General features: G+C 48.5%; 1 protein-coding gene across 9 annotated transcripts; it reads right to left on the bottom strand.

Moving 5' to 3' along the window:
* Positions 1–239: 239 nt before the first annotated feature.
* INPP5K (inositol polyphosphate-5-phosphatase K) lies at positions 240–20,998 on the bottom strand. 9 transcript variants are annotated; one of them, XM_069089682.1, is made up of 14 exons: positions 19,983–20,089; positions 19,277–19,364; positions 18,352–18,768; positions 18,087–18,194; positions 17,666–17,774; positions 14,411–14,527; positions 13,942–14,117; positions 13,423–13,534; positions 12,527–12,636; positions 3,711–3,897; positions 2,681–2,818; positions 2,289–2,372; positions 1,898–2,002; positions 240–1,671 (listed from the first exon to the last, which is right to left on the bottom strand). In XM_069089682.1, exons 3-14 carry the CDS (start codon positions 18,603–18,605, stop codon positions 1,606–1,608), a joined length of 1,566 nt encoding a protein of 521 aa, XP_068945783.1. In that variant the 5' UTR covers positions 18,606–18,768; positions 19,277–19,364; positions 19,983–20,089; the 3' UTR covers positions 240–1,605. The 9 variants fall into 9 exon arrangements, with proteins under 9 accessions (XP_068945783.1, XP_068945784.1, XP_068945789.1 ...); XM_069089683.1 differs by lacking the exons at positions 19,277–19,364; positions 19,983–20,089 and adding an exon at positions 20,756–20,998; XM_069089688.1 differs by lacking the exon at positions 18,352–18,768.
* Positions 20,999–21,700: the final 702 nt, after the last annotated feature.

The following is a 21,700-nucleotide window of genomic DNA, read 5'->3' as shown; positions in this document are numbered from 1 at the left end:
AGAGTCACAGCCCTATCCTTTGGAAGTTGACAAACTGCAGTCTCCATTAGGTGGGATCCTTTGGAACAAATGATGCAGAAGTCTGGTCCACCCCCATTCCCCCCACCCTGGGCTATCCAGGTCTGGCAGCACGAGGAATCAGAGGAGGAACTGGATCCCCAGGGTCCTTCTCTTGCATTCATCTTTTCCCCCCTAATACTGGAGCATCTGCTTCATGGACATGGACAAGAACACACAAGGCCACTCGAAAAGCCACATCTCTATTCTCAAATATAACAGACACAGATGCACAGACTCAAGTTGCTGGGCTAGGGAGCCAGGGCAGGGACAGCAGAAGCAAAGGAAGTTGTTGACCTTTGAGGCTTCCAAAGGGGAAATGTCAAGCAGCCACTGGCCTGGAGCCCCCCTCAGTGAGCTTCTCTGTGGAGAAGGGGGCTCTGTGGTCACTAAATCAACCCCCTCCATGGGCCTTCAGGAAGGAGGGAGGAAAGAACCGCAGTGATGTCATCAAGTGGGCTCCCTGAGATGGTCTTTCCTAGGAGACTAAGGCAGAGTTGCCACTGACCCCCGTGGCTCGGGGGTGGAGTTGAATGACTTAAAAATTTCATGACAGTACCTAGAGAGAAATGTTTTTTAAAGATCCCCAGATGGCCTTAACTATCAGCTTGCCTTAACTATCGCTCCATGCAGAGGGGTTCCAAAGTTGTTTTCTGTGGGCTGGTGTCTCACAGTACAATGATGCTATATGAATTGGCTTGTAAGATCTAGTTTTGGGGGTGAGTTATCATCCAGAAAAGCTGAAAGAAGGTGAAGATGATGGGGTTCAGGGCCACAAGTCTTAAAGCTCCTCCTGGGAAGGCTGGAGTCACAGCTGTCACAGTCAAGGGCAAGAGGCATCAGAACAGACTGAACATCCCCCACCCCATGACCTCAGGCTGTATCTCATGGCCAAAGGGCTTCCTGATCCAGGACCCTCTTGAGAAGATACTTAGCAATCTGCTACTATAACAAAGCTATAGGCCTAATTCTCCATGCTGAAGGAAGGGCACATTAGGACATGCCCATCACTATGCCACCCCTGCCCTGCCACTGGAGGAGGGATATGCTGCCAAGATTCCTCCTAAAACTTGGGAGGGCTGCTGCCAACTGGTCAGAGGATCCTGTACAAATCTACCTCCCCATCCCTGCCAGCCAGAGCCCTGGAGATGGTGGAGTCATAGGAATGTGGGGCAGATGCCAGCTGGGGCATGTGGCTGGCAGCCCCACTGAGGGCATTTTGAAGGCAATCACCCTACGTGGGTTATGGGGCAGGGTGGGAGGGTGGAAAGAAGAGGCCCAGGGAGGAAGGAGAGGAAGGAGGTGAGTACATAAGAAACCTCCCACCACTCAGTTGACCGTCCTGAAGCATCCATTGCAGGTGGACCAGCTGGCCTCATCCACATCCTGGTAAGTGAAACCTAATCCCATTCCTGAATGGGGAACCAAGAGGTGATGAGGGGAGGTGGGCTGCTCCACTGGGGCTGCCCTTATCTTGAGAGAGCTGGACACACAAGCAGCAGCCATCAAGGGGAGCTGTGACCCCCCTATTTAGGCATTCACCCTGGCTCAATACATCAGTGGATCTCCTTTCTTTTCTCTCCAGTCTTCTGGGGTCATGGAATTTCTAGAGATCTGAAAGAAGAGGTGATGAATTAGTGCTTGAGGGTGGAGGAAGAGGTATTTCTGTCCTTCGCCCCACCCAGCTCCCAATCTCCTCACTGTAACTGGCTTTCTCCAAAGCTCCTAGAATGAAATTCTATGAATGAAGACCCCAACACCAGACCCAAGTGACTCCCTCTTCCCTCTGCTTTGCCCACTCCCCGTTCTGGCCAGCTCAGTGACCAGTAATAGCTCTTACCTGGAAAGGTTCACTCAGCCCCACTATAGCTTGAAGGTGGTTACTATAGTAACTGAGACGAAACTCTCCCCCTTCCTCTGGGAAGCCACTAGCATTGATATAAACCTGAAAGAAGAAAGAGGGGAGGGAGTGGAGAGGGTCAGTTGGAGGCCTGGGCACTGACCCATTTGCCAGTCCAGTTCCCAGTCTTTCCTTTCAAGGAAAATCTCTGGTTCTCAGGTAATAGAGTCAGGCATGAAGCCCCTCTGTGCCTCAGTTTCCCTCTGCTCACTAACTCCTGCCAACTGTGCATCTTTAGCACCCATACCAGCTATGTGGGAAGGAGACTGGTCCTGCAATGGGGCAGGGTTCTGAGGAGCATGAGTCACTCAGGGGGTAAGGGCCTGGATACCTGGTGAAGTCCTTCACTCGAGGAGACCAAGTTGTCCTTGACCCAAGCATAGGTCACATAGTCCTTCAAGTGGCGTATCACAACCTGTCAGTCAAGATATGGCAAGACCAGGGGTCAGTCAGGAGCCTGGGCACTACAAGCAAGACCTATGTCATGGCCAAGGGGGCCCATGGCTTTTCCACCCAGGCCATGCTGGAGGCTCCACAGGAAGAAGCATCCAGAGATGTTCGAGGGAAGAAGGGACTACATAAGGCTACAGTGATGGAACTCCCTGGGTGTGCCACAAACTGACCCTCCAGCACGCGCCAGGGTCCTATGTCTAAAAAGTGTCAGAGCCACACCTTGGCTGACCTACGCCCACCGGTGCTCTCCCCACAACCCCAACTGGTCACCTTGTGGAGGCCAATCCAGTCCCAGGGGCTGCTGATGAATTCAGGACTCTGGCTGTAGCTGACCACCAAGTCGTAAGGTGTGATCCACTGTCCCTCAGGAATCAAGGTGATGGGCGGGTTTAAGAGCAGGGCCTTCAGCTGGACATGACAGGAGCGAAGCTCTGATCATTAAGCATCCTCCTAACCTGGGGGACAGGGGTGAACTATGGAGCAGCACAGGGGCTTCAATGGCGGGGCCTTTAGAGGAATCCACAGCTGCTCCATGGCCTAGCTTTAGGGGAAGGCCTCTTGCCCCGAGACGCTGAGAAAGGGTCAGAGTCTGGCTAGCTAGGGAGGCAAGAATATAGTGACCAGAATCAGGTCACCCTGCGAGGGAAGACCAGGGGGTTACTCTCAGGTGTTTCACTAGGAAAAATGCCACCTTAAAAGGAGCAAAGCCAGTCACTGGTGGAGCCTGGGGGATGAAAAGAAAAGGGAGTCCTCTGAGGAAACAGGGAGGCACCTGGGTAGGTAAGAAGCAAGCACCGGGAGCCCAAGAGGACCTGGCAAGGTAATGCCAGTGAGACGAGAAGATGTTGACTCGGGTCAACCTTCCACACAGGTTCCAAGTGTTCACAAATTCACCCATTTGGGTGAAACTGCAAGATTAGAGACTATGGCCTCAACTGCTTCTATGAGTCCAAAGAAGGGCAAGTAAAATTGCCGTAGGGCCAGAAGTCTGGCTCTGAGCACAGACTAAGATAAAGAGTCTTCTACTGGGAAAGTCAAAGAGAACATGTGCCACTTATGTCGTTAAGGTCATTAGGATGAGGGAGGCTCCTACTGAAACCTGGGCAGGTAAGTTTAGGACCAATAGGAGCAGCCAACCCCGAGACTGACAGGCAGAAATGGCCACTGAGGGAAGGTGGGGAATGCTGGATCTGTAAGGAGGAGGGCAGGGAAGACAATGGCCATCTCTCCTTGTCCGTTTCTCTGTCAACAGCCAAAGGTCGAGCTTCAAGTGCAGTGGGCTAAATCCAGGGAGGCTCACCTCCAGCTCAAAGGTGGCTGTGACTGGCTTGTGGTCACTGATTTTATATTTCATATGACCTTCATAATTCTTCAATGTCAGAGAGAAGAAGTGCTCACATTCCCCAGAGTCCACGGGGTTATTTACGAGCTCCCGCTTCAGCCTCCAAAGGATGCGGTCAGTCCATGCTGGTTTTCGTCTTTTCTCACTGAATTCATGAAGAAGAAGGATAAAAGAAGGATAAGTGTAGTTCAGCAGTGACAGCATCAGGAGGAAAATGCTAGGTCATTCCAATTACTTTAGTTTGTAATGGCCCTTAATGACAGGAGTCATCAGGCACAAGGGACAGGGAGGGACGGCTGAGCCGATGGATGTGCCACCAGCAGAAAGTCAGCAAGCTGGAAGGCCCCTTTGATTTTCCTACATTGCAAACGAATGGAATCCCATGATTTGAAAGATTCTGACTCAGAAACTGTTAGTGAGCAATTCCATAATCTCTTCCTCTTAAACCAAAGCAATATTCATTGTCTCTGGGAGTCAAGAGTAGTCTCAGAAAGGAGCCATGCTGGGGGTGGCTAGGTGGCGCAGTGAACAGAGCACCAGCCCTGGAGTCAGGAGGGCCTGAGTTCAAATCTGGCCTCAGACACTTGACATACTTACTAGCCGTGTGACTTTGGGCAAGTCACTTAACCCCAATTGCCCTCCAAAGAGCAAAAAAGAAAAAAAGAAAGGAGCTGCGCTGCCAGTCCTGAAGGGCATCCCCATCAAGGGCTGGCCCACAGCAACTCTATGGACTGGATCGGTTCCTACTACTTAAAGTTTTTGTTTTCCTTCTTCCCCTTCCCCAACCCCTACTCTATATGAGCCAACTTCTATCCTAGCCTGCATCTAGACATGATCTCACCTTCTCTCCCTTTCACTCTAATCTGTGATGAAGAGGCAGCCTTTCCCCGAATGAGGCCAAGGCTTGCACTCACAACCTTGGCACCATCCCCTCATTCTCTCCTCCATAATCATTCTCCACTCCTGATCTTCAATTTTTCTTCTCTATAGCTCTTTTCTTTTTTTCATTTTTTCTTTTAAATTTGTTTTTAGTTTACAACATTCAGTTCCACAAGTTTTTGAGTTCCAAATTTTCTCCCTCTCCCTCTCCTCCCCAAGACAGCATGCAATCCAGTAGAGGGTCTATAGATACCTTCATATTAAACATATTTTCACAGTAGTCAAGTTGTAGGAAAGAATTAAAACCAATGGAATGAATCACAAGAGAGAAAAAACAAAACGAAACAGAGAGAGAGCAAATAGTTTGTTTCCATCTGCATTCACACTCTGCAATTCTTTCTCTGGATGAGGATAGCCTTTTCCCTCATGAGTCCTTTGGAGCTGTCTTATAGCCTTGCATTGCTGAGAGGAGCCCAGTCTATCAAAGTCAGTCATCACAGATACCATGTGTCTGTAATTATGTACAATGTTCTCCTGGTTCTGCTCCCCTCACTCATAAGGCTCTTTTTTCTCTTGCCTTTTATAGCCAAACTCTTAGTAACAGCTGTCTATACTCGCTGCTTCCACAACTTTCTCTTTACACTTCTCAACCCTTTGCAATCTGGTTTCCCACCCCATCACTCAGCTGAAATCGCTTTCTCCATAGCTGTTAATGAGTTTTGGGGTTTTTTTTGAAATGGGGAAGGTAGGGCAATTGTGGTTAAGTGACTTGCCCAAGGCCACACAGCTAGTAAATGTTAAGTGTCTGAGGTCCTTCTGACTCCAGGGCCTGTGCTCTTTTTACTAGCCACCCTTCTAATGAGTTCTTGACCACCAAATCCCAATGGTCTTTTCTTGATCCTTGTAGGCCTCTCTGCACCTTGTGTCTGACCACTTTCTCCTCCTGAACAATCTTTCCTGAGTTTGTGACACTGCTCCCTCTTGAGTCTCCTACCTGACCATTCTTCCCTGTCCCCTTTGCTAGATCATCAGCCACATCCCATCCCCTAATTGTGAGGACATCCCCAGACCATGTGTCTCTCTCCACCCTATCTCCAGGTAACCTCCTCCTGGGTTCCATGATCAGATCTACCCAGATTACTTCCAGGTGGTGACATTCAGCCCTAGTCTCTCTCCTGAGCTCCAGTCCCATGTTACCAACTGCTTCCTAGACACTCCCATCTTAAGACAAATGCCACCCATAGGCAGAAACTCATTAAACAGAACTCTAACTTCACCTACTCCGCCCTAACTCATCACCCTTTAGAGCCCCTAAGTTTCTGCCAAGGGCACCATCATCCTTCCTGTACATCCAGGATTTGCAAGCACTGAATCCTCATTTGTCCTCAATACACATAACAATTAGTTGCCAAATCTAGATTCCATCTCTACAAAATCTCTTGCATCTGTTCTCTTCCTTCTTTTCACATAGCCAAAACTCTAATTCAGACCCTATCATCTTTCTTCTAGACCAGGTGTGGGGAACCTGTGGCCTCAAGGCCATGTGTGGCCTGCCTTTTGACCAAGTACGAATTTTACAGCACAAAATTTTTTTTTTTAAAGCAATCGGGGTTAAGTAACTTGCTCAAGGTTACACAACCAGTTATTTCTGAGTGTGGTGCTAAGTATCTGAGCCCAGATTTGATCCCCAGCTCATCCTGACACTGGAACCGGTGCTCTTATTCGCTGAGCCACCTGGCCACCCCTAGCACAAATCCTTTTATTAAAGGGATTTGTTCTGTGAAGTCTGGATTCAGTCAAAAGGCCACACTTGAGGACTTAGAGGGCCACGTGTGGCCCCAAGGCTGCAGATTCTCCACCCCTCTTCTAGACTACTGCAAGAACCTCCCGACTAGTCTCCTTGTCTCCAGGCTCTCTTCTCTCCAATCCGTCATCCACACAACTGCCAAAGTGGTTTTTCATTGTTACTCTTCTGCTCAGTTAACTCCAGTGACACTCTTATTACTTCTAAGATACATAATAATAGTGACTCTGTTTGGCAGTTAAAGCCCTTCATCACCTGACTCAAACCTACTTTCCCAGTCTTATTACACATTACTCTCCTTCACGTGCTTAATGGACCAAGGAAACTGGCCCTGACGCCCCTCATCCACGGTGTCCCATCTCCCATTCCCATGCTTAGGCACTAGCTCTCTCCCATGTCTGGAATGTACTTCCTCCCCTCTACCTCTCAGAATGTATAATTTCCTTCAAAGCTTAACTGACCTCTATAGGCCTTTCCTGACCCCTCCGACTGCAACTGTCTTCACTCAGAAAATGACCTTGAATTTCTTCTGCACAGATTTATTCAGGATGGACCAAAAATCTTAGCACGACTTTAAGCTTTAGTAACTTAAAACTCTTCTAAGACTTTCTTAAAATTCAATTTTATTTTCAGGTCCACATTCTCTTTCTCCCACCGGATTCCTTCTCACCTCCCTACATTGAGAAAGTAGGAAAAACAAAACCAGATACAAACATGTGTAATAAAATGAAATAAATTCCTGCATCGGCTATGTCCGTGTGTGTGTGTAGATACAGATACATCGATAAATATCTATATCTATATATGTATCAATCTGCCCTGAGTCCTTTCCCTCTCTATCAAGAGGTGGGCAGCAGCATGTTTCCACAAGAGTCCTTTGAAATCTGGATACTTATTCTATTCATAAGAGTTCCTAAGTCTTTCAAAGTAGCTCTGTCTTTTCAGTACGATTACTGTATATTTGTTTTGCCTGGTTCTGCTTACTTCACTTTGTATCAGTTCCTACATGACTTCCCAGGCTTTCCTGACACCATCCCATTCATCATTTCTTAGAGCACAATAGTATTTTATCACATTTATAGACAACTTTTCAGCCATGCCCTACTTATTAGAGACCTTCTCAGTTTCCTCTGTCACCATTAATGTACCTGTTTTCCCACAGTCCCTCAAGAATTTGTCATTTTCCTTTTTGTCAGTTTTACCAATCTGATTGGTATGAGGAGGTACCTGTTAATTTTAATTTGCATTTCTCTAATTATCAGTGATTTAGAGATTTGTTTATATGACTATTGATAAAATGGGTTTCTTCTGAAAACTGTCATATGCTTTGACCATTATCAATTGGGCAACAGTTCTTATTCTTTTTTTGGGGGGGAGGGCAATTGGGGTTAAGTAACTTGCCCAAGGTTACATAGCTAGTTTTTTTTTTGTGGGGGGGTGTTAAATGTCTGAGGCCAGAACCGAACTCGGGTCCTCCTGACTCCGGGGCCAGCTAGCTGCCCCAACAGCTCTTAGTCTAATAACTTTGGGTCCACTCCCTACATTTGAGAAATGAGACTTTTATTGGAGAAACTTACTGAAAAAAAATTTTTGTTTACCATTTGCCTGTTTCTCTTCTAATTTCAACTGCATTGATTTTTAGTTTTCAGTAAGATTTCTGAAGCCCCTTGAATGTGTTTGTGATGTCTCATTCAACAGAATGTAGGCTCCTTAATGGCAAGGATTATTTCACTTTTGTCTTTATCCCTGGTCTCTAGCATAGAACTGACCTAATGGTAAATGAGGCACAAAAAAAAAACACTCAGGAAAATATCATCTTAAAAAAACCAGAATTGCTAGGGGCAGGGGCGGCTAGGTGGCACAGTGAGTAAAGCACGACCCGGAATCAGGAGGACCCAAGTTTGGTTCTGGTCTCAGACACTTAACACCCAAACACACACACAAAAATGCAGCTGTGTAACCTTGGGCAAGTTACTTAACCTCAATTGCCCTTAAAAAAAAAAAAAAAAGAATTGCTAGGGGCAGCTAGGTGGCGTAGTGGAGTCAGGAGGACCTGAGTTCAAATACGGCCTCAGACACTTAACACAAAAACTAGCAGTGTGACCTTGGGCAAGTCACTTAACCCCAATTGCCCTCAAAAAAAAAGGGCAAAAAAACCAGAACTGGTCTAATGATAAAAGAGGCACACATTCACTGAAGAAAAGAACTCTTTTAAAAGCAAAATAGACCACATGGAAATGGAGGTACAAAAGCTCACTGAAGAAAATGACTCCTTAAAAATTGGAACTGAGCAAGTGGAAGTTTGGAGGGCAGATTGGGGGAGGTAGTGATCAGAAGCAGGACGGACAGTATAAAAAGAGGGAGAGAAGTCGATAAACAAAGGAAAATGGGATGGAGGGAAACGTAGAGTCAGTGAACATAACTGTGAATGTGAACAGAATGAACTAACTCATAAACCGAAAGCAGACAGCAAAATGGTTTAGAAAACAGAATCCAACAATATGTTGTGTACAAGAGACACTTGGGACAGAAAGACACACTGAGAGTTGAAATAAAGGGCCGGAACAGAGTCTATTATGCTTTAGCTGAAGAGGGCAAGGGTGGCAATCATGATCTCAGACAAAACAAAAGCAAAAAAGAGACCTAAAGATATACGGGAAACTACATTTTGCTAAAAGGTACCACAATGAAATAATATATAAAAAAAAATTACAGCAAGTTTCCCGGATGAAGGTCTCATTTCTCAAGTGTATAGGCAACTTAATCAAATTTATAAAAATAAGAGGCATTCCCCAATTGATAAGTGGTCAAAGGATATAAACAGGTAATTCTCAGACAAAGAAATCAAAGCTATCTATAGTCATATGAAAAAATGCTCTAAATCACTATTGATTGAGAAAGGAAAATTAAAACAACTCAGAGGTACCATGTTACATTTATCAGAAATGCTGGACAGAGGGGCGACTAGGTGGCGTAGTGAATAGAGCACTGGCCCTGGAGTCAGGACCTGAATTCAAACACTTGACACACTTACTAGCCATGTGACCTTGGACAAGTCACTTAACCCCAACTGCCCTGCCGTCCCCCCTCCAAAAAGGAAAAAAAAATGTTGGACAGGATGAGGGAAAATAGGTACATCTGCTGGTGAAGTAGTGAACTGGTCCCACAATTCTGTAGAACAATCTGGAACTATGCCCAAAGGGCTATAAAACTGTGCACAACCTTTGGTCCAGCAATACTACTACTAATGTGTATTGGGCGATTCCAAAAAAGCAGTTGTAATGATGCTACCAGACAAAAGTAAAAAAAAAAGTAAAAAATCAACACATACAAAACGTATTATATGCATATATTTATAAATATATATAGACATACATACACATATATATATATTTTTTTTTGTGGTAGCAAAGAATTGGAAATTGAGGGGATGCTCATCAATTGGGGAATGGCTGAACAAGTTGTGGCATGGGATTGTGATGGAATTCTACTGCGCTATAAGAAATTATGAGGGGCTAGTTTCTGAAAAGCTTGGCAACACCTATGTGAACTGATGCAAAGTGAACTGAGAAGAACTGGGAGATCATCGTATACAGCAACAGCAATTTTGTAATGATGATCAACAGTGAAAGACTTGGCTAATCTGATGAACTGAGTGATCCAAGACAATTACAAAGGACTCAGGATGAAGAAATGCTGTCCACCCCCACAGACAAATGAACTCTTGAGCACAAATTCAGCATAATTTTAATTTTTTTTTAAATGACTAATATGGAAATATGGTTAAAATGATTCCACATGTATAACTGACGTGATATTGTGTGCCTTTTCAGTGGGCAGGAGAGAATATAGTACTCAAAATTGAACAAAGAAAAGAATATTAAAAGTAATAAATATTTTTACAAAAAGGCTCTTTGGCCTTTCTTTCCCTACATAAGTAACACCCAGAAAGCTGCTGGGCACATAGTAGGCACTCCCTTCCAACTTGGTGACTAATCTTTTGGAGGAGCCATGCAATGAATACATGCTCAAGTTTAGCTCCAGGAAGAATTTTGTTTCTGCAGATGAAAATGCTTCCTTGTCTAAAATACAAGCTAGCCATTCTGCATGTTTTTTCCCCTTTCAGTTACTAGAAAATCCAAAAGTCAAATTTATTGCCCAAATGTAACAACTGGATGATTTCTAATGTCCAAAAACACGTCTGAAAATCACTTCTCATTTGAGATGTATCCTGCTTAAAAATGTCGGATGTTCCATGGCTTTGGGAAAAAGGGAAGGAATGAATCTTAAATAAAAATATATTGATCTTTCCACATTCTGCTGTCATTCCTCTGCTTGGAAAACTACATTGCCTCTTACTTCCTTTTGTATCAAACCAGACTGATCTATGCCCTATTCCTTCCCTCCTCCCCTCTCATTTTCCCAATGACACTTGTGGCCCCACTCAAAGTTGGGAAGGGGTTCTGACCTATTATGGTAATCATATTCTGTTCACACTGTACTCGCTACCCTCATTCTCCCTATTGCCTTCTGTTTGTTTAACCAGCAGAATTGGGGCCTAGACTCCGGCCAGACAAGGCTGACGGGCTGCTGGCTGTTTGTCTAAAGTGACTTTGTCACCCTTATCTTTAAACTGGGCTAGGAACCTGCTGATGTAGTTATGATGAAAGACCCTGCCTAAATACTAGGAGTTAGAAACTAAAGGCCCAGGAATGACACACCACTGCACCAGTGGGAATGCTGCCTTCCAGAACACCAGCACTACCTGAAGCTAGCACAATGCTGCTCCTGCAGGCCATACACCATATACACAGACATCCCTATATGTCTGTGGGTGAAACTTGTGAAGGGCCAGAAGGCACTTTAGTGCACTGCTGAAAGCTAACATTTGCATGGTTCTCTTTTATTTGATTTGACCTTCACAACAATGCTAGGTATTTTTATCCTAGAGCTCAGAGCAATGAAATTACCTACCCCATGTTAAACAGCTAGCAAATGTTAGTGCCCATATTCAGATCCCGGATCTCTTCTGATACCAAGTCTAGTGTTCATTCTACTACATCGGGATGCCTCTTGGTGGAAAAATCAAACTTTTCAGGCCTCTAGAGACTCCTTCCTTAAATCAGTGTTCCCTCCCTAAGTAAGGGAAAACTTCATCTCCTTAGGAAGCAAGCCTCCTTTTGCCTTTGTACCTTTATTTATAATTTTTCTGCACCCTAGCATGTTTATTCTTTACTTTTCATTTCAGAGGATGCCGTAAGACTTTCAAAACTAACTTTTCCAAAAGTCTGTTCAATCATTCTATATCTTCTTTTTAGGCTTATTTTTCTGATTAATTTATCAACCTCTGAAAGGAACATTAAAGTCTCCTGATGTCTTTTTGCAATCCAGTTAAGTTTTTCCTTTATGAATTTCGATTCTATGCCATTTAGTGAACGCATTTCATATTGTTTCTTTGTAGTGCCTTTAAGTGGAATGCAGCTCTCCATTCATCTTCTCTTGATATTGTAAATTGTGACTTTTGTCTCGTCTGACAGTATCATTACATCTGCTTTTCTGGAAATATCTGATACATAGTATTTTAAACCAGCTTCTCATTCTTACACTTCTTTTGTAAGCACCTAGAAGGGGGCTGGGCATAAGGGGGATGTTCTGTGATGTGACTTGGAAGTCTCTCCCTGGTACACTTTGCTCTTAGACAGACCTGTCTCATCAGGGCTTAATCATTCCCTCCTCCCTACTCTGGGAGGGATGGGAGGAAGCAGACCTTTACACATCCTGACTTCTCTCTCTGCTTCCACTTCTCCCTGTGGATCAATCTGGGGCAGCTCCTTATGTTCCCAGGAGACTGTGCTTTAGGAGTTGGGGAAGGAAACAAAGATCCACAAAGATGATAATTGTTTCTATCCATGCTCCCTCGGTGGTTCTTTTTGGGGGCTGCTTCTCCTGTCATCCGCTTCCTTCACCCCCCACCCCAGATCCCCCAGCCTCTCTCCTCCAAACACCTCCATTTCCTCCCAACTAGGTCCCCCCAACTCCCATAATGCCTTCCCAGGTCCTCCTACAGCTAATCTTATCCTCAGCCCCTCACCTGGAATCATAATTTTCAGAGTTGACGTCAAATTTATAGGTTGGCTGAAAGAGCAGAGGACCCTCCTGGAACTGCTGGAGCAGTGAGTCTGTCTTCTTAATCATGTTGAGCTACAGAGAGAAGAAGATCACTCATTGCCACATGGCCACGTTGTAAGAATGCAAAAAACTGGGCACTGGCTGAGCACCAAGGCTCCAGAGGACAATCAGAGCGACGAGACGCCAGAGCTTCACGTGTTCTCTGTCATCACCTTAAAGATGTCATTCGATCCCCTGCCAAGGAAGGGATCCAAATTTCTCAAGTGCTCCCATCTCTTCCTTTATTGCCTCTTTCAGAAAGGAAGCTGGGGCCCTTTGGAAAATCAATCTACTGTCCCAGAAAAAAGCAGCTGGTGAGGCTCTGAATGTCTTCACAAAGGAAGATGGAGTTATTAGGGCAATTCCCCAGAGTTAAGGGAATTATGCACTATAGGAAAGATACACACTTGAGAGGCTCTGGGGATGGTCAAGGGAAAAAGAGAACTCAGTCTAATGGCTCTGGGTCAGGTGCACACAGGGAGGGATGTAGAGAGAGAGCAGAAGCTGAAGTAGCCTGCCAGTGCCGAGGAGCTGGTGGAAGAAGAGAGCCCTCCCAGCTCTCAGATACCACACATCAGACTGAGTCTGGGCAAACAACGAGCCTGCCAGACAACTCTTAAAATAACCGGAGTGGCACACGGCATACAGTCTCCTGGACTGTCCTAAGACTGAGCACAGGTTCCCAAGTGCCAATCATGGGAAGGAAGGTGACAGGGCCAGAGAATGGCTACCGAGAATGTCCTGGTCCTCCAACAGCTTCAGCCTGGCTTTTCCCCAGGCTTCGAGCCCAATGAAGGGCTTTCTTTCCTTACTCAGTACCTGATCTTTATTCCAGAGGATACTGTACTCCTGATTGTCGATGGATTCCCGGACAAAACACAACCCGTAATCCTCAATGCGAAAGTTCAGGTCACCAAACCACAGGAGGAGGCTTCAGAGAGAAAGCCAGAATGAGCATCATCAACATGGAGCCTGTGGACACCACTAGAGGGGTGAGCTCAAGCCACCTATCACCGATATGGAGGGATATGACTAAGTGAAATGAGGCCTAGAGGTCATCGCCTCCCTGTCACACACAGTCACTGGGCAAGGCGGAGGCAGGAGACCCAAGGATCAGAGGGATGGCTTTAACCATGGCTCCCACTGAGGGGAAAAGAGGACCTAGCCAAGGATGGAAGCACAGGTTCACTCCTGAGTAAGCAGGGCTCACAGGGCCCTGCTTCAGAAAGGAGCTCTTCTCTGTATTAGACAAAGGGGTGGGGGGCACGGACACAGCCATGGTTTGGGGATCCCAGGTAAGCCAGAAGGGAGGTTTGGGGCTAAGGTGGAGGGCCTCACTCATGGTCCAGAATGTTGGGGATGTCTTCTTTCTCAAAGTTCTGCATCTCCAGGATCCTGTCAAAGTCACTGAGCCGCTGGTCAACGTTGGACATATGGGGTGGCAGGTGGCAGTTGAGGAAGCAGATAGCATAGCCATATATCCGAAAACAGACGGTGACTCCTCCTTTGTTCCCCTGTCAGGGCAGATGGGCAAGAGTAGCTGCCTGCCTGCTCCCCTGTGCTCTCCCCTGATAGTTTCCCAGAGGGAGGACAGCAGAGGGAAGGCCAAGCCATATCACTCAGCCCATGGGACAGTCCACCATCTCAACAAATCCTCTGAGGCTTGATGTAAAGGGGCTCTACAACACAGAGCTAGGCTCAGGGAAGCACCTGGCAAATTCATTTCCTCCTAGTGTATCTGTGCCACTACAAAATCTCTCGTCCATTTTTACTCAGTGATACAGACCAAAGCCTAGCCCAGCCTTACCCAGTAGCCGCCGAGGCCAGTACGGGTGTAGTTGGTATAGATGCCAGAAATGAAGGGCACATGCAGGTGCTTGACAATGACCAGTAGGAGGAGTCCCTGCATTCTTATGGAGGTCACCTATGGGACAGAGGAAGGGTGGAGGCCCCCAGTTATGGCAGAGCTGCTCAAATGCCCCAAGCTTCACCCTCAGACCCATGACCTCACTTCCCCCCACCAGCTCTGGAGTGAAGACTGACGCCCGGTCTCAGTCTCTGGGTGAATCTGGTTTGGTTTGACTTTCTACCTTGAGCCTATGACTCCACTCTCTAAGACCTAGGGAGAGGGAATAGTTTAAGAAACCCATTCACGACAGCGGATATCTGTGCCTATCCTGAGGAAAAATGGAGAACGACTCTGTTCCATCTCCCCTACGCCCAGCTAGAGAACCCTTGCTCATAGCCGCCATTTCTCACAGAGGCTCCCTGAGACTTGTCACAGCTGCCTCTCCCACCCTTAAAATGTGTGCCTAGGCTGCTAAGAACTTCTGATGTTCTCTAAGACCCCAGCTGTGGGGGAGGTGGGAGAACAATGTCATGGGAAGGGGGGCATAAAAGGAAACTTTTACTTAAGGCTCCTCAAACAGACAGTGGTTGAGAATGTGTGAAGGAAATATGAGGTGGCCAGGAGGCTAGGGGGTGGGTGACCGCTAAAAGTAAAATGGGAAATGGCAATAAGCTAGCATGAGGGAAAGGACACTGGAAGAGGGGTGGGTATAGCTCAAATATGCCAATCTGGGAGGCCTGAGGGGAGGCTCCCCACTCTCCCTCCAAAAAGCTGCATTAAAGCAGAGGAGCCAAACTCACTCTCTGAGTGGCCATTTCCGTAGCACTTAGCTCTAAACTGGAGGAGGAAATCCCCTGGGCGGGACCATGTCCTGGGGCCTTCCAGGAATTATGAAACCTGAGCCTGGGGTTCAGGGAGCTCCAAGGTAGAAGACAAAGCAAAGTGGGGAAACCCCAAGAATGGGGGGGGCCTCAGGGAAGGAGGCTGGACGATGCACTAAGCTGGCATTTCAGGTGGGGAGCAAGTCAAGAACTGAAAGGAGCCAGTTAACTCTATTCCAGCTCGATCCTAAACCAGCTGGCAGGTTTGTACCCTGGCTTCATCCCAACGGCAGCCACTCCTTCCTGGATGAGTGTAGTCACAGGTGGGTGTCCTAGGACAAAGGCTTCCTTGAAGGTACCCAGAGCAGGACAGGGACAGACATGTTGAAAATGGGTGGGGCAGTGATTATCATAGGGAGACATCAAGGGGAATTTTTAAATTTGGGGAGAAAGAAATGACCAAAGAGGACACTGAGTAAGTGACTGAGTTAGAAGGAAGAGGGAGGAGGGGAAATAAGGGGATCTGGCGGAACCCTGACCTTCCCATGCGTGCAGGGTCTAATTCCTGCTGAGGCTCCAGGTCTGGCTCTTTCCTGCCTCTCAGCTGACGTAACCTGAAGGTGGGCGTCTCCCACAGTTTCCTCACGAGCGCCTGGCCCACCCGGGCTGACTCCCTCTCTCCTTCAGGGGCAGCGCTCAAAATGCAGCGGGCTGAAGTAATTTTCTCAGGGTCGCTCTTTAACCAAGGTACCGCCAACTTAGGGATGGGAAAGGCCAAGTAGCCCCAACGTTTTTTGGGAGTGGGGAAGAGAGGCGTGAGAAGGCAGGAAGCAGCTCCACCCTGTGGCTAGTAGATGGTACAATGCACTGGCTTCACTGAAAAGGGGATTAGCCTTGAGTGGGATTCTTAGGGAACTGGCCTGGAAGGGGAGGGATCCAGAATGATCTGGCAGTACCAGCACCAGGTCTGAAATCTTAAATCCCACCCCACTCTTGAGCTAGCAGGTCACAGTTCTAGATTTTTTTCTCCCCAGGGAGGAAAATAAAGAGGTTCAGATATGGATCAGAGGAACTGTTAGGTCAAATGAGTGGAAAAGCCAGGGGGTCTGTGTGGCCTTAGGAAATCACCAAGAGAATTTCCCCTTCCAGACAAAGGAGCCCGATATGGCCCTCTGCCTCTCCAAGGGCCTGCTAAGGCCTAGTCTAGGTCCTCAGTCCTGCTCTGGGCTGCTTCATCTCCTAGAGTATGAGATCCATGGACCCTGTGACACCAGTGTGGTGTCTTTGGCACGGATTCTCTCCCAACTTGAGGTGCTACCCACTGGTGTACAATCCAGGAGACCTGGGAGGGGTGGTATCAGAGAAGGAATCTCTAGGGGGTAGAAAGACCAAGTGGCTTAAGGAAATCTCATGCCCAATCCTGGAACTCTCCCAATCCTCCTAAAATCAAAGGGTCAAACTCACCTTTGGACTTGGCCAGTACCTACTGAGACCTTGAGAAGCCCTACATTGCAGGGAAGACCAGCACCAGGGTAGTGAGGGAAGTCTAAGTTTAGAGTTTTAAGTAAACAGGAGATAGGAGAGATGTAGGCCCCCACTGGAGTCCCAAGCCCTGCCCAAACAGCAGCTCTTTGATGCCTGATAAACCCAGGCAACTACAGCAAGCCCAGCCCTTTCTGCATCTGTTTCCCCACCCACTCGGCTCTCAGAGACACAGAGCCCATGCTTTGGGATGGACTTCAGGAGTTATCCAGACAGAGCCAGGGCCTCCTCTGACCACTATTGAGGACAAAGGCTTCCAGAGGATGCCCAGAGGAAAGGGAAGTGTTTTTCAAGCTGAAGAGACAGAAATAGCTGATGACCCTGGACAATACCCCACACTGAGAGGGAGAGAGTCCACAAAGTACAGCCCACAGGCTTTATCCCTTGTGCAAGAGGATGGGGGTGGGGCAGGGAATGGGCGGCCCTAGTTTTGCTGTCAGGAGTATGGCCAAACACTAAGGCTGCCTGGGTAGCAGTAGATGGAATGGTCCTCACTCTCAGAAGGATAAGGAGAAGTCTGCGGCTGGTGCTGCTGGCATGCCATTTCTGTGGCAGCCAATAGGGAGACTGAAAGACCGAGTTACTAGGTCTGGACCAGACAATGGATGGACAGGGGAGCCAGGAGGTGAAAAACTGAGCTGCAAAGTGAAAGGGGAAGTGTTTCCTAGATAGAAACAGATCTTCCTGGCTTCCAATCTCAGAACACACTGGGAAGCACACAAACCAAAACCTGAAAGGACTGGAGGGCAGACGGGGGAGTGCTCAGGTGAAAAGTCAGTGAAGAATGTTAACCCTCCAAGGCCATTTCTCTCCTACCCAAAGCCAAACCCCAGGATCACTCAGCAGTTACCTTTATGTAACCCAGAGGGGAAAGCACATCCATGAAGAGCTTGCTCCATGGATCTTCAAACGCCAACTCAGAAAGGTAACTGATGATGCCAGACTTTACTTCCTGTAAACTGACCATTCCAGTGGTCACTGTCTTTGCTGCTGAAACTTCACGCTATCCTTACCCAAACCCAGTAACAGCCAAGAACCCTGATTCTGCTCACTAGAAATGCCTCCCCCTTGCTGTAGCTGACCCAGGGCAAGGGACATGCAGTTGGACCCCAAAGGGCGCTGAAGGCAGAACATGGAGTCAAAGGGGACAGCGGGGCTATGGAGCTCACTCTCCTCTGCTGTTCTCCTCTGTCACCCCACCCCAACTCCCAAATGATCAGTTCAGTGTGGTTTCAGGATGAATCCTGTGAGTATCCCCAACAGAAACTTACCCAATGACATACATATCTGTGTTCAAAAGCTGGTTGTCTAGCAGGAGCAAGTCAGTGACATTGGCCGGGGGTGATGCACATGCCACATTCCAGGTCATGACATGCAGCCTGTGGATGAATGCATAGTGAGGACACAGAGTGAGAGGTTAGAGAACAGGAGGAGACCCTGGCCTCCAAAGAAATGTCTTTCTAGATGAATGACATTCTTATGAGGATATAAAAAGAAATGGGAATATTTTACATCTGACTGGGAGAAAAATGAGACCTAAAGTGCAGATATTTGTTCTTCAGCCTTTTCCCCCAGAGCAGGAAAGCCTTATCCAGCACGCGGGCCATCTCCTCCTGGGTCTCTTCATCTGAGCCGATGCCCTCCACACAGGCCAGAAGCTGTGCCACTCGCTGCCGGAGGGCTGTGTGACCCACAGAGCTGGTGCTGCTCACACTAGCAGAGCGGTCCCGGGACAATGCTGAGGTCTCAGAGTCAGGCAAAGAAGAGGAGGAGCTGTCTTCTCTCTCCATAAGCCTAAACAACCACTTGGCCACACAGCAGTATCCAACAGGCCACCCACAAGCCCCTGAGGCTCAGCAGGAGCCAAGACGCCCAGAAAAATCCTGAGGGTCAGCTTCCACTTGGTGGGGGTAAAGCTTTGGTGTTTCTGAACTCAGGGAAAGTCCAGAGAGACTGAAAATAATAAAGAACAGGGCATTCATTCTCTTAAGAGACTTAATAGTCAATCCTTCTAAGTCTTTGAAATCTCTAAGGAGAAACGTGTGACCATTTATTGGTATATCTGGAATTTTCTCTAAGAATCAAGTGAAAGAACTTTCTACTCCTCCCCTGCTGTGGACAAAGTCAGCTGTTAAGTCCTACCCCATCCCCCACATATCCTAGGGAGGAAATGGAATATACTCTCAATCTTAGGGGATCTGAGGGCTCCCTCCTCTGAGGTTTAGAAAAAACCTGGGACTAGGGAAGGAGGGCATCAGGACAAGCACAGCACAAAGTCGACATGGGACTGAGCCCCATCCCAGGCTGGCTGTGCCACCAGGCAGCCATGACAAGTAAGTCTCTTGGAAGGATGACAGCAGTTCACAAAAGCTTCCCAGTTCATAAAAGTCTTTCCTCACAGATTTGCAGTTATCGACGTTTTGCAGCTCGGGAAAAATGGGGACAGGGAGAGGTTAAATACCTTGCCCCAGAGTCATACAGCCAGGAAACGGCAGAAGAGGGACCCAGGTCACTTTCTGATTCCAAGTCCAATCCTTGGGCCAAAGACCCTTGGAGGGAAAGAGAGGCCCATAAAGGTATTGCAAAGGGTCCCTGAATTCACCTGCAAATCCATAAATGTACCTTCTACAGACTGAATAAATGTACTGCACATATATGTACTACTTTTTCAAATGTTTGTTGATGCTGCTGTGATTAATAAAATAAAAATTCGTTAAAGAGTATTGCTGAATTCATAGTACCTTTATGTCAATATGTATTTTCTCAACCAAATGGCTACTAATAGTGTAATTACTACCATGTGGGAATGTTCAAACAATTTTGATGTTAAAAAAGGGTCTTCATACTGTAAGATGAATCATCATCAGCGGTCTCAGAAACAACAGCCTGGATGAGGTATTTCAACTGCAAAAGGAGAAGGGACAGGAGGCTCAGTGGGCTGGGGGAAGCACCTGTTTCAGGCTGCAGAGTGGTTTGGTGAGTTCCTTTTTGTTCTTCTTTTTTTGAGGGAATGGGAAAAAAAGGGAGCAATGGAAAGAAAGGATGAAAGGACCCAGCCTGCCTGGCTGCCCCGCAAATAACAGCTCTCTTGCATTCTGCATTTTAAGAAAGTTTCCCCCGATGGCACCTGTTGACAAATCCCTGGTGCCTTGGGGCACCTTCCTTACCTTCTCCTGGTGTACAGGAGTTTCCCTACGTGGTCAGCGGAGGCTGAGCTTGGGTCGCTGGCTGAAGATCTCCCCCTGGCGTCCACCCCAGGGCCGGGGGCACCAGCCTTCGCCTTTTTCTCTGGCCGCGTTCTTCGGGGAGCCCAGGCCGGCTCCCTTCTTGGTCTCTCCTCCCAGGGGGCTTCGGGCCTCGCTTTCCCGGCCCGGGGCGGGGGGGGGCAGGGCCACTCTCCCTCTACACAGGAGCCTTCCAACTGGGCTCGGCTCGCTCACAATGGTCCTCCGCGATGGACCCCCGCGGGATCGGGGGTGCCCTGGCCCCAAATGCCGGGAAGCCCTTCCCCCCGACATTGGGGCCGACACTGAGCCTTCTAGAATCCGCTAATTCTCGGAGGTTTTGAGAAAACCCCCCAGGGAGACGGCCAGAGGGGTCTCCGGGACCCCCAGGGCCAACACTGGACGGTCGGGAAAGAAGCAAGGACAGCTGCCAATCAGGTCTCAGACCCTCCCAGGGAGGGGTGGCCGAGGCCCTCAGTTTCCCCATCTGTAAAATGGGATCTCGGTGCCTACCTGGTACCTACCTCTCAGAGTGGCGGTGAGAAATGGGGGGGGGGTAAGAAGGAAGGGAGGCGCACGCTGGGCCGACCCCCCCACCTGTGTTAGCGAGGATTAGTTAGGATTAATGCAGCGGCTCGCCAATCCTGGGAAGAGGGAGAGAAGGGGGAGGGGAGGCCGCCCTGCCCCCAGCCCCCCGCCCCGCCTCCGCCCCTCACCTGAGCCTTTTGAGATGCCTCATCTTTTTGACCGGCCGTTCCATGGCCACGGCGGCCCGGGGTTCTGTGACAGGGAAGGGAGCCCACGATGAGCCGGGGCCGGGCCGGGCCTAGGCCGCGGCCGTTACTCCCACGCCCCCCTCCCCTCGCCGGGCCCAGGCGGCCCGGCCTCGAAGGCCCGCAGTCAGGCGGGTGGGCGGCGGGTCCCGGAGGGCGTCTCTCTATTTCTCTCGCCTGTTGTTTGTTTCTCTTCCTGCTCGGCTTCCGTAAAAGGCGGGCCTTGGGAGTACGGAGACTCCTGGGTGGGTGCGGGAGAAGAAAGGGGCGGGGCTTCCAGGAGTGCGTAAAACCAGGGGCCGAGGCGGGACTTGGGGAAAAGGGAGGGGGACTGGGGTGGGGAGGGGGAGGGAGGGGACGGGAAAAAAGGGGCGGACCTTTCCTTGTCACCTAGATACGACGCAACACAGTAGCAGCCGGCGTTCTCCCGGCACGGGACCCGACTCCCCCAGGCCCAGAACGTAGAGCCTCTCCCCCACCCCGAACTACAATTCCCAGCATGCTTTGCGAGCCGCACGTTCAAGCGTGGGAGGAGCCAAGGTAGGCACCTTCCGGCTGTCTAGCATCGGCCTGGGGCGCCCCTAGGAGCCTGGGGGCGGTACTGCCAGGTAGACTCAGGCGGTGTCGGCTGGCGCTAGTGCATTCCCGCTCAGCCCCCCGGTCAGGACGCACGTTCCCCCAAAGTCAACCCCAGCTACCCAGCTCTTCCTGTCCACTGGGAGCCCTCACCTCTCCCGCCCTGCAAATTAGATACCTGGACATCACAGAAACCAAGCAGTAAATAAACTGACATAATTCCTAGCCTTTGCTTTACCTTTGTACCCTACCTGTCCCAAAATATTGTAAAAATGACAATTAACCAAATAAGTCAAGGGCTGTTCTATGAAG

This window comes from Petaurus breviceps, unplaced genomic scaffold (genome assembly GCF_028583685.1).
Source record: "Petaurus breviceps papuanus isolate PSGF00001 unplaced genomic scaffold, PetGlider_PUasm1.0 186, whole genome shotgun sequence".
In the NCBI taxonomy this organism is placed as follows: Eukaryota; Metazoa; Chordata; class Mammalia; order Diprotodontia; family Petauridae; genus Petaurus; species Petaurus breviceps.
Note: the sequence above shows the minus strand (reverse complement) of the source record. Positions and strands in the feature narration are given on the sequence as shown.